The sequence below is a fragment of the Rhinoderma darwinii genome, chromosome 1 (assembly GCF_050947455.1).
Source record: "Rhinoderma darwinii isolate aRhiDar2 chromosome 1, aRhiDar2.hap1, whole genome shotgun sequence".
Lineage (NCBI taxonomy): Eukaryota > Metazoa > Chordata > Amphibia > Anura > Rhinodermatidae > Rhinoderma > Rhinoderma darwinii.
The window spans coordinates 250784842-250796851 of record NC_134687.1 but is presented as its reverse complement, the minus strand read 5'-3'; the positions used below and the strand labels follow the sequence as shown (position 1 = coordinate 250796851).

Genomic DNA, 12010 nt, shown 5'->3' with positions numbered 1-12010 from the left:
TGCTGTAGACAGGATAGCCAGATGATGCCTTCATGTCTCTGTTCCATCTTTTGGGTTCTTTGATGTCTTCTTCTGTATGATGATTGATGACACATTAATATTTACATTCTTTTAATAATGAGTTCTTTGTCAATGTTTGATGAATACTAATTTTTACATATTTTCTGTATTCTTTTAGATCTGAATACCACTCCCAACAGAATTTCGGAATCTCCTCTATTATTTTCAATAATAAAGTTACTGTGTAATTGATACTTGGCATGGCTATGTTATGTTCTTTTGGTCCTATTATATCAATATAATATGCATATTATTTAATTGAGTTTTTTCTAGTCTCCTATTCTTGGTTTTAAGTGATGTAGAGATATTATAATATTAAAAAATATATATTCTTCATTGAGATACGATGTCGCTGATGTGACACTTTTGGTCCGTTACACGGGTGAGGTTGACGGGACATCCTGTGCACGTGAAGACGCTGCTATGTGGTTCTGGAAACTCTGGGAATAAGGTCGTTCTGGACACGTGATAGTGGACAGAGATCTGTGTACCCACGTGTGGATCATCTACAATAAGCCGATATAATAATATAATACTGTAACGCTACTTTTTGATATCTCCATTACTTACCATGAGGAGCATGTATTAATGTATTTTGCTTTTTCTGCAATTTAGACCTTTTGACTGACATAGCCGTGCTATCTGCTATCCGTGGTATATCTGCATCAGTTGCCTGGCAACTTGTGATGCCGTTATACACATGATCAGACCAGTGGAACGCATTGACACGCATTACATCATTTTGATGCGCTCGATGCGTCCTGCTGCTGAGCAACGATACATTTCCGCCTCTGGGGATTACACGGCTGTATCACATCCTAATTACCATGAGTTGTGCAGCTGACTGCTACTATGTATGCCTAGGGCTTTGCATACTAATGATCTACCTGATGCATCTGAAGTTCTGATTGGTGAGTGGGTTCATGATGATGTATCTCAACACCACTGAGGCATAAATGATTATGATTTAATCAGTTGTTAACGTTTGTTGTATTGTATATTGCTGTTCACGCTATTGTATATGCACATATGCCCCTTCTGTATCATGTTTATTATGTACAATGATACCTTAAACCATGTATTAAGTATTTAAGCACTTAACACTTTATTATATTGTAATGAGACCAATTATGCAAAGTAGTCTCAACCCTATATATGTTTGCAGTATTAGATGTGTCACTAGGCTTGATAAAGATCCTATCGTAGGATTGAAACGTTGCTGTTGTATCTGGAGTGAATAAACCACCACTTTTTTCATATTGGAGTGCTGCAAAGTTTCTTTTTATTTATATATATATATATACATATATACACACACATACATACACACACACACACACACACACACACACACACACACACATACATACATACATACATACACACACCTCATTGAATTAGAATATCCTCAAAAAGTAAATTTATTTCAGTAATTCAATTCAAAAAGTGAAACTCATTGTATAGATTCATTACACGCTTCACTTGGGTAGATGTTGTGAAGGGGATTTTCTTCACCATGGAAAGGATTCTGCGATCATCCACCACTGTTGTCTTTTGTGGATGTCCAGGCCTTTTGGAGTTCACCAGTGAACTCTTTTTTTTCACGAATGTAACAAACTGTTGATTTGGCCACTCCTAACATTTGTGCTCTCTCTCTGATGGATTTTTTAATTTGTTGCAGCCTAACGATGGTCTGTTTCCCTTGCATTGAGAGCTCCTTTGACCTAATGTTGTGAGTTCACAGCAACCGCTTCCAAATGCAAATGCCAAACCTGGAATCAACTCCAGACCTTTTACCGGCTTAATTGATGTATTAAAGAGGCTCTGTCACCAGATTTTGCAACCCCTATCTGCTATTGCAGCAGATAGGCGCTGCAATGTAGATTACAGTAACGTTTTTATTTTTAAAAAACGAGCATTTTTGGCCAGGTTATGACCATTTTTGTAGTTATGCAAATGAGGCTTGCAAAAGTCCAAGTGGGTGTGTTTAAAAGTAAAAGTCCAAGTGGGCGTGTATTAGGTGCGTACATCGGGGCGTTTTTAATACTTTTACTAGCTGGGCGCTCTGAAGAGAAGTAACATCCTCTTCTCTTCAGAACGCCCAGCTTCTGACAGTGCAGATCTGTGACGTCACTCACAGGTCCTGCATCGTGACGGCCACATCGGCACCAGAGGCTACAGTTGATTCTGCAGCAGCATCAGCGTTTGCAGGTAAGTCGATCTTACCTGCAAACGCTGATGCTGCTGCAGAATCAACTGTAGCCTCTGGTGCCGATGTGGCCGTCACGATGCAGGACCTGTGAGTGACGTCACAGATCTGCACTGTCAGAAGCTGGGCGTTCTGAAGAGAAGAGGATGTTACTTCTCTTCAGAGCGCCCAGCTAGTGAAAGTATTAAAAACGCCCGATGTACGCACCTAATACACGCCCACTTGGACTTTTACTTTTAAACACACCCACTTGGACTTTTGCAAGCCTCATTTGCATAACTACAAAAATGGTCATAACTTGGCCAAAAAAGCTCGTTTTTTAAAAATAAAAACGTTACTGTAATCTACATTGCAGCGCCTATCTGCTGCAATAGCAGATAGGGGTTGCAAAATCTGGTGACAGAGCCTCTTTAACAAGGGAATAGCCCATGTGGGCCCATTAAATAGGTTTTGAGAGAATTATCTAGTTATCTTTGGTCCCTTGAAAAAGAGGCAGCTACATATTAAAGAGCTGTAATTCCTAAACCCTTCCTAATATTAGGATGTGAATACCCTCCAATTAAAGTTGAGAGTCTGCACTTTAAGCCCATATTGATTATATAACTGTATATTCAACATGTTTCGCTAAACAGCTAAAATGCCAAAACTTGTCACTGCTCAAATAATTCTGGACCTAACTGTATATTCCCTTAACAACACATTATATATATATATATATATATATATATATATATAATAAAAAAAACCTTTTCCTATTCTCCCCCAAGCACAATGTAAAAAAATAAATATATATAAATAAACATAATTGGCATCGCCGCATACATAAAAGGCCGAACTATTACAACATATATTTAGCCTGTATGGGGAAAGGCATAAACATAAAAATAATATGGCATCGCCTTAATCGTGTTGACCTGCAGAATAAAGTGAGCTAGCCGTTTTTATCGCACAGTGAACGCCGTAAAAAAAACTCCCTAAAATAGAGGATCACTGTTTTTTTCCTATTCCACTCCACAATTATTATTTTTTTTGCAGTTTCCCACTACATTATATGGTAGAATAAATGGTGATGTTAAAATCTACAACTCATCTCGCAAAAAAACAAGCCCTCATATGGCTATATCGACTGAAAAATAAAAAAGGTGGGGAGGAAAAAAAATTTGTGAAAATCTGAATAATGACTGCCGCAGGAAGGGGTTAATTTTTAAAAACATGTTTTGTCTTTTTAATTATATATGTCCTCTTGTTATCGTGCTGTATTAGAGATTAGGCTTCGTGTGCTGCTTAACAGGCTACATTTTATGCAGCTTTGCGATGTTCATAAGCCCTAACACTTCCTGCTTTTCTATAGTGGAAGCTCAATATTATAAGGTCTCTAAGCCTTATAGCAACCAACCAGAAACAACCGGTAATTTTTCTGAAAATGTAAGCAGATACATTATTGGCTGCAATAAGGCTCAGTGTTCCCATGCCCATACTATATTCCCAAAGTAGGAACAGCATGTGTTATGGGCACACAGTCAAAGGAAAAGCTTCCCAACCTCAACACTAGAAGAAGAAACGATTTTTTTCACACTTTACCGGCATATCTATATTAAAGCCTCGTTCGTGCTTTATCCTATAAACAATATTCTTATGAAAGTAAAAAATAGTGTACAATTTCATTAATATATTTACACACAACAGATTAGTAGAAAATGTCACTTTAGTGAAAAGTCATTCCGAACATCTGGTACATTATTTATTGCACAAACTCATCCAAAACGTAAGATATTTTGAAGTAAATCTCCTTGATCGTCTTTCCTAGGTTCTATGCAAATATTCCAGAATCAAGTATCCGGAAATCTTGGAAAGGGTTTCGGGTCATCAATATCCCAACAAAAATAATTGCCAGCACCTGGTAATGGAAAACACACATAAGAAATTACTTTTCTGTCTTGACCTCTCATGCACAATGTGAGGCCCATAATACCATTCTATATTGTCCACAGTATTAAAGTTATTTTTTTTTATTGCTTATATGGTGCTAAAATCTTCCACAGCACTGTACACAGGTTATCATCTACTTTCAAAAAAAATATAAAGTGGTATGGAGGTTTAATATAATTTTATAATTCATATTTGTGCATCTCAAAAGTGTGAAAGATATCCCATATCTTTGGCAGCAAACGGGTTAAAGATGCTCTGTCACCAGATTATAAATGCCCCATCTCCTACATAATCTGATTGGCGCTGTAATGTAGGTAACAGCAGTGGTTTTTATTTTGAAAAACTATCATTTTTGAGCAAGTTATGAACTAGTTCAGATTTATGCTAATGAGTTTCTCAATGGACAACTGGGTGTGTTTTTACTTTTTACCAACTGGGTGTTGTACAGAGGAGTGTATGACACTGACCAATCAGTGACTTCTCATTGTTCCAGCCCAGCATGATCCACAGCACAGTGTGATTGTGCAGTGAAAGAAGTAAACACGCCCAGTTGCTAAAAACACAATACACACCCAGTTGGAAATAAGAGAAAACACGCCCAGTTGTCCATTAGAAAGACTCATTTGCATAAATATAAAATTGCTCATAACTTAGCCAAAAATGATCGTTTTAAAGAAAAAAAAAAAAAAAGTTACTGTTATCTACATTGCAGTGCCGATCACATGCAATAGGAGATAGGGGTTTGATAATCTGGTGACAGAGCCTCTTTAAGATAATGAGAATTAATTCCACCAAGAATAACAAAGCTATTCAGAAAAAAACAAAAACCTGCCACTGAAATCTCTGCTGCTACCGTCATGGTTTCCATTATAACAGAAATCATGATCGCAGTGCTGTATCCATCACAAGACTGACACCAGTGGCACTGCGTGTTGCGCTATTCTTTCCGTCCAATATGACGGAACTGCAGATGGAAGCGGTGAACGGAGCCTCTGATAGTAGTGTGAACTCCACCGTAATCTAAATTATCTATGCAACACATGATGAAAAATATACGGTGCAACAACTTCAGACGGCAAAAACAACCCCCACATGCGTTGGCGAATTGCCCCAAGATTTTAACGCTAACACTATGGCGTTACCGGCAAAACTGAGCAAACCATTTCTCACCGCATACGAGAGTGGTTTTGCCCACATGTGGACGCTGCTACGTGTGTCTTCATCCATAAGGTGCCTGTACACATGCAGGTTTTGATCAGGTTTTTATGACGTTTTAGAGCCAAAACCAGGTGTAGCTCAAAGCATGAAGGGCAGAAATTACTTGCTTATTTGTATCCACTCCTGGATTTATCTTAAAAAAACCAAAACTGCATCAATAAAGCTTATCAAAACCTACATGTGTAGGGGCACCATAAAGGTGGATTCACACAGCAGATGATTTTGTTGCAGAAATTTTCTCTGAATGTGGTTATTTCTGCAGCAAGCTCATGAATTTTCAGTCACAGAAACTTCTGCAACAAAATTTGCTGCGTGTGAATGCATCCTAATTCAATCCACACGGTTGCCCCTGCTTTACCATCTCCCCAACCAAGATAAGATTAGTTTAGACGCGGCTCATTATTTCTGCCATGTGTTATGGCACGAATCCAAAAAGGATGCATTTAAAAGGGAATGTGTCTAATGAATTTTTTTATTTTTTTTACATTACTTATTTTTACTACACAAGTTTCTTTGTTTTTTCTTCCACGGTGCAAAGTATTAAAAATAAAATAATAATTTGAATTTTTTTCCTATGTTGGCCACCAGAGGGAGCATTTCCCAGAATTACAGCAAGGTGAATCAGGTAGAGCAGCCTGACCTACAGCTGCTGTAAATGTGGGAAGGAGACTCACCCCCTCCCTATTTTTGGCTACAAGCCAGGAAAAAGTGTCTTTAAAATTGCTAAGCATTGTCTGTCCAGCTCCATTTTGGGAGTGTTTTTGGCAGAAGCTACAGAGCACACCAAAAGGCTGAGGGTATGTTCACACGCTTAACAAAATACGGCTGAAAATAGGGAGCTATTTTCAACGGAAAACAGTTCCCGATTTTCAGCGGTATTTTAATCAAACTCGTATTTTTCGCATCATTTATGGACGTTTTTGGAGCGGTTTTTCTATTGAGTCAATGAAAAACGGCTCCAAAAACAGGGCGTCTTTTTACATGCCTTATTTTGAAAATGAGGCGTAAAAAACCGCCTCGTCGGAGCAGAACTTTCAATTTTTCAGACGTTTTTCGGGTTGTTTACGGCCCGAAAAATGGCTGAAAATAGCCGGTGTGAACATACCCGGAGAACGATGCATGTCAAGAGGAAAGACCCTGTGGTGAATGACTTCTCAGTTGACACGTTCACACGGCGTGTATTTGACTCGGTTTTTGACACATTTTACACGCCGAAAAATGCGTCAAACGCTTGATTAAGCGATTACACCAATGGGAAAGCGCGCCGTTCGTACATACACGATTTTTTACGCAAGCGTTTAAAAACGTGTTGCGAAAAAAAAAGCAGCGTCTTGCCAATTCTTTGTCACGTAAAGCGCGCCAAATGTTCCCATAGTCAATGGGACTCCTAATTACACAAAAGACTTAAAAAAACACCTGAAAAATGGCTGTATTTTAAAAGGCGCTTCACAAGAAAACGCTAGTATATTTGACACGTCTGTTTTTTTTTTGAGCGGCGTGTGCACATGCCCTAAGGGAATTATTTTTAATTGGCCTGTAGTTTATATTGCGGTGAAGGGAGAAGACAGAAATCGCTGTAGGTGAGAAGATTTTTATTTTTTACATTACGAACTTTATTTTGCAGGTTCTGCTAAACTCTTTGGACTACGTCGTAGATACATTGGACTACCTCGACGAGCTATGTTTTAAAAAAAAAAAAAAATGGTTAATGAGGGTTCTGCGAGGGAGTTTTTATTTGAATAAAAAAATATTTTCTTATTGTGTATTCAAAAAGTGCTGTTTTGCTGCGTTTGCGCCACGCAGCCGAAAACTGCATAGAAATTTTGGTAAAATCGCATACGCTATTCTATGTGGTTTTCGGCTATGTGGAAAAGACGTTGCAAAAGTGCACTGTGTGAATAGGCCCTGTTCACGCAGATTTTTTTTTGCAGGCAGAAAAAAACATGTGCCTCAGAATTCCTTCAGGAATTTTGAAGACGACTTTTAAGTGTAGCTAAACGTTTGACAAACTTCTGACATGTCATAATTAAATGTGTCGGTGTACGGACTCAGTAAAAAGTCTGAGCCTGTACTCCAATACATCGGCTTTCAAGAAAAAGCCGAACAGACACGAAGCGTCTGAGCGCCCACACGAGCTCTTGAGCGGCTTCGTTCTAGCTATTGGTGGAGGTCTCGGTGATCAGACCCCCACCAAACCAAATTCCTGACATGTCACTATGGCGTGTCAGAAGTTTATCAAACGTTTAGTTACATTTTAAACTGCCTGCACTTTTTTTTCCACTGTTTTCGTGGCAGTTGTCGTCCGCGGCCATTGAAGCTAATGCAAGAACCATGGGCAAAAACGCCACAAAAAACTCCTCTGAAAAGATTTCAATAGGAGGTCAGAGGCGGAAGCCGAAAGAAAGGAAACGCTTTTTTTCCCCGTGAGCGGTCAAAAGCCACCCGGGAAAAAAACACCTGCCTCCAATTGAAATCAATGCAGGGAAATTTTGGGGGTTTTATGTGTGAACATAGCTGTTTTTTAATACTTTATTACCACCTTCGTAATGGCAGTTGTCGGTTTGACGACGTCCATTACTAAGACGGGGCTTAGTGTTAGCCAGTAAAAAGGCTAGCAGTAACCCCCCATTATTATCCCGGTACCCACCGCCACCAGGGGTATCGGGAAGAGGCGAATACGATCCAGTACCGGACAATCTGTAGGGACTGTCGGGCACCGGGGCGGCCACTGGTATTATTAGGATGGGAAGGGCCAAATACAGTGGCCCTTCCCACCCTGGTAATGCTAGGCTGCGGCTGCTTTATTGTATCTGGCTGGTTATGAAAAATGGGGGGAAACCATGTAGTTTTCGTCGATTTATTCCTTTTTTGTTAAAAAAAAGACTACGTGGGGTCCCCCCCAATTTTCATAACCAGCCAGATACAATAAAGAAGCCTAGCATTACCAGGTTGGGAATGGCCACAGGGTGAGAATCCACCACATCTGAGTATGAACAGAAATATTTTCTTTATTTTGGAAAACTACAATTTATTTTCCCATTCTTTCTGCCAATTTTTGCACTGGATTAAAAAATTGGATGTCGTAAACAAACACACATGCATAATAAAGTGCATTTCTTGAGAGAATAAATCCAGAAACTTACCTCCGTGCCAATTACACCAATACCACACCAAACCAGCCAAAATAAGTAAAAAGTAAGCTTGTTATGTAGCTTTACAAAGCAACCCTGAAGAAAAGAGCAAACACATGAAAATATTTAAGGTTTCTTGTATGAATGGAGATAGGGATTTATGATGCTAATCTAAATTTAATTATCTAGCTCGTGTACTGTATTTGCATTAAAAAAAAAACTGGCAATAAATACGCTGAAAAAAAAAAAGAACTGTATAAAATGGTCTGTAAATTAAAAAGACATTAAAAGGGGTTCTCCACTTTGGACAATCTGTACTGGTTAGAAGAGTCCCTTCATAATAGGCAGGTCACAAAGTTTCCCATGCTGGGACCTCCAGCAATCAGCTGTAAACTGTGGGGCAATCTGTAAGTAAATGTTCAATTTCCCTGCAGCGCCACCACATGGGAAAGTAAAAGGGCTTTTCCACAAATACATGTATCCCTTATCTACAGGATAGGGTATATATAGGTCTGATCGATAGGCGTGCGACCGTTGGGAACTTCAGCGATTAGAATGGGGGACCGAACGTCCCCCGAAGTGCTCCATGAGAATAGAGCGCTGGTGCGTATGCACAGCCAGCGCTCCATCCATTTCTATAGGACTTCCAGGACCGCACACACTCATACGGAGAGGGCGGTCAATCAGTGAGTAGGACCACCCACTCCTAAGCCCAGAATGAGATGTTTAAATTAATAAATTACAAGTTATATTGAATATTTTGCTACAAAACTATACATCAACTAGTATAGAAATCCCATTACACAGGTTTGCTAGCAGTAGGACTGCAGTGGTCTGTGTGTGTATATATATATATATATATATATATATATATATATATATATATATAGTACTGCAGTGGTCTGTTAACACACACACATATATATATATATATATATATATATATATATATATATATATATGCCCCCCACAGCTGTCCCCATACAGTATAATGCCCCGAAAGCTGCCCCCCCCACACAGAATAATGCTGACCATAGCTGCCTCCACACAGTATAATGCCCCCATAGCTGCCACCACAGTATAATGCCCCCACAAAGTATAATGCACCCCATAGCTGCCCCATACAGCTAAATGCACCCCATAGCTGCCCCCACAGTATAATGCCCCCCATAGCTGCCCCCACAGTATAATGCCCCCCATAGCTGCCCCCACAGTATAATGCCCCCATAGCTGTCTCCATACAGTATAATGCTCCCCATAGCTGCCCCCACAATATAATGCCCCCCATAGTAGCCCCCACAATATAATGCCCCCCACACAGTATGATGCCACCACAGTATAATGCACCCCATAGCTGTCCCCACACAGTATAATGCTCCCCATAGCTGCCCCCACAGTATATTGCCCCCATAGCTGTCTCCATACAGTATAATGCTCCCCATAGCTGCCCCCACAATATAATGCCCCCCATAGTAGCCCCCACACAGTATGATGCCCCCCATAGCATAATGCTCCCCATAGCTACCCCCACATTGTATAATGCCCACACACAGTATAATGCTCCATATAGCTGCCCCCACAGTATAATGCTCCATATAGCTGCCCCCACAGTATAATGCCCCCCATAGCTGCTCCCACACCATATAATTCCCCCATAGCAGCCACCACACAGTATGATGCTGCCACAGTATAATTCAACCCTATAGCTGCTATCATATCAGACAGCCCCCCTCCCATACCCAGTGTAATGACCCTCATATGTGCATTATAGAAAATAACAATTACTTATCTATCCCTGTTCTCCCGATGGTTGGAGGATCCTTCCCCTCCTCTGCACTGTGCTGTAAGTAACTTAGTACAGGCAGGCGCGATGACGTCACTACATCGCACCTGCTTGCGCCGAGCCGCTCACAGCACAGTGAATGCTGGAGCAAGGGGCCGTCAGCTCCTTGCTCCAGCATTGAATTCAACTGTATCTGCATTCTGACGACGCAGATACAGTTGGAACAGGAACCTCGGTGAGTGGCACGCGACCCCCGGAGGTCTTCACACGACCCCCCCAGGGAGTCGCGACCCACAGTTTGTAATGTATTGTGCTGTCCTCTCTCCATCGCAAACAGAGACAGCACAAAACAATACCGCTCTCCCATCGTCCGCACCTCTTCCTGAATGGCTGGATTGCCCCTCACGTGAGGTCACGTGTCCTCTCAACTGTGCCTCGGACACCACGTCCTTGCAGATTATATATAAAATATGCTCATCTACTCCTGCTCTATAACATACTGCCTGCAGATTGGACTGAATTTTCAGCATGACAGGTTCCCTTTAACCCCTCATTGACCATCTAAAGATATTAGTTTTTGCCTCTCCGCCTTTCAGCAGGCATAACTTTTCATAACTTAACATTTTTTCATTGATTGGCTATATGAGGCCTTGTTTTATGTGGGAGATTTTATTTTTTTTCATGCGTAGTTTGGGGGGGGGGGGGTACAAAAACCTTATGGCGTAAGTTATGTAATTTAATCTTGCTACGTGACTATAGGAAAAAGCTAAATAGCCTGTTAAGTTAATTCTTCAGGTAATTATGGTCGTGTAGATACCGAATATGTGTAGGTTTTTTGTTTTTATGTACTGTATGAGCAATAAAATAAATATTTTATTCTAAATGACGACTAACTTTTTTTTGTTAATTTTTTTTTTATTAATCCCATGAAGGGATAAAACGTGACAACTTTAGTTTTTACTTATAATGTACTAGCATACTCCTGTATGTTAATACGTTATACTGTGTCACTATGACACAAGCTGCTATTAGGGAAACACAGTATGCCCGAACAGCAGACTTACTGAACAGACAGTCCTGGGGGCCTTTCTAGGTCACCAGGGCTGACTGCAGTGGGTTTCCCCAGTCTCTGATCGAGTTAACAGGGTGTTATTTTGTAGCCTTTCCCGATCTAATGCAGGTTATGTCTATAATTTCTCTTTCATTTCCTTAGAGTATGCGTTCGTCTTTATATTCACAGATTTCCTTCAGACTCACAGTATGAACAATGATACTTGGAATTAGGGTGAGTCTTTTATCTAGAAAAACTGACCTTTTTCTATCGATTTATAGAAAAAGGCCAATTTGTGTTCAACTTAAAACAAAATTGGCTGACAAATTAGGAATCGAAAAATTTACTTTCAGACTATATTGGCTTGCAATAAGAAAAACTGACTAACCTTTTAGGGGGCTTGGATTCTTTTGCAAGGTGCGGTGTATGTGTATACAGTTAGGTCCAGCATTATTTGGACAGTGACAAGTTATGGCATTTTAGCGGTTTACCAAAACATATTGAATATACAGTTATATAATCAATATGGGCTTAAAGAGGCTCTGTCACCAGATTTTGCAACCCCTATCTGCTATTGCAGCAGATAGGCGCTGCAATGTAGATTACAGTAAAGTTTTTATTTTAAAAAA

The 12010-nt window shown here is 40.1% G+C and overlaps 1 protein-coding gene across 2 annotated transcripts in view; it reads right to left on the bottom strand.

Moving 5' to 3' along the window:
- Nucleotides 1-3972: 3972 nt before the first annotated feature.
- Nucleotides 3973-12010, bottom strand: part of LOC142740829 (tetraspanin-3-like) — a 148255-nt gene continuing 140217 nt past the window's right edge. For both annotated transcript variants that reach the window (XM_075850255.1, XM_075850262.1), the window contains 2 exons: nt 8560-8643; nt 3973-4166 (listed from right to left, as the gene is read on the bottom strand). In XM_075850255.1, the coding sequence (XP_075706370.1) occupies nt 4080-4166; nt 8560-8643 (171 nt within the window). In that variant the 3' untranslated portion in view covers nt 3973-4079. The remainder of the gene's footprint in view (nt 4167-8559; nt 8644-12010) is intronic.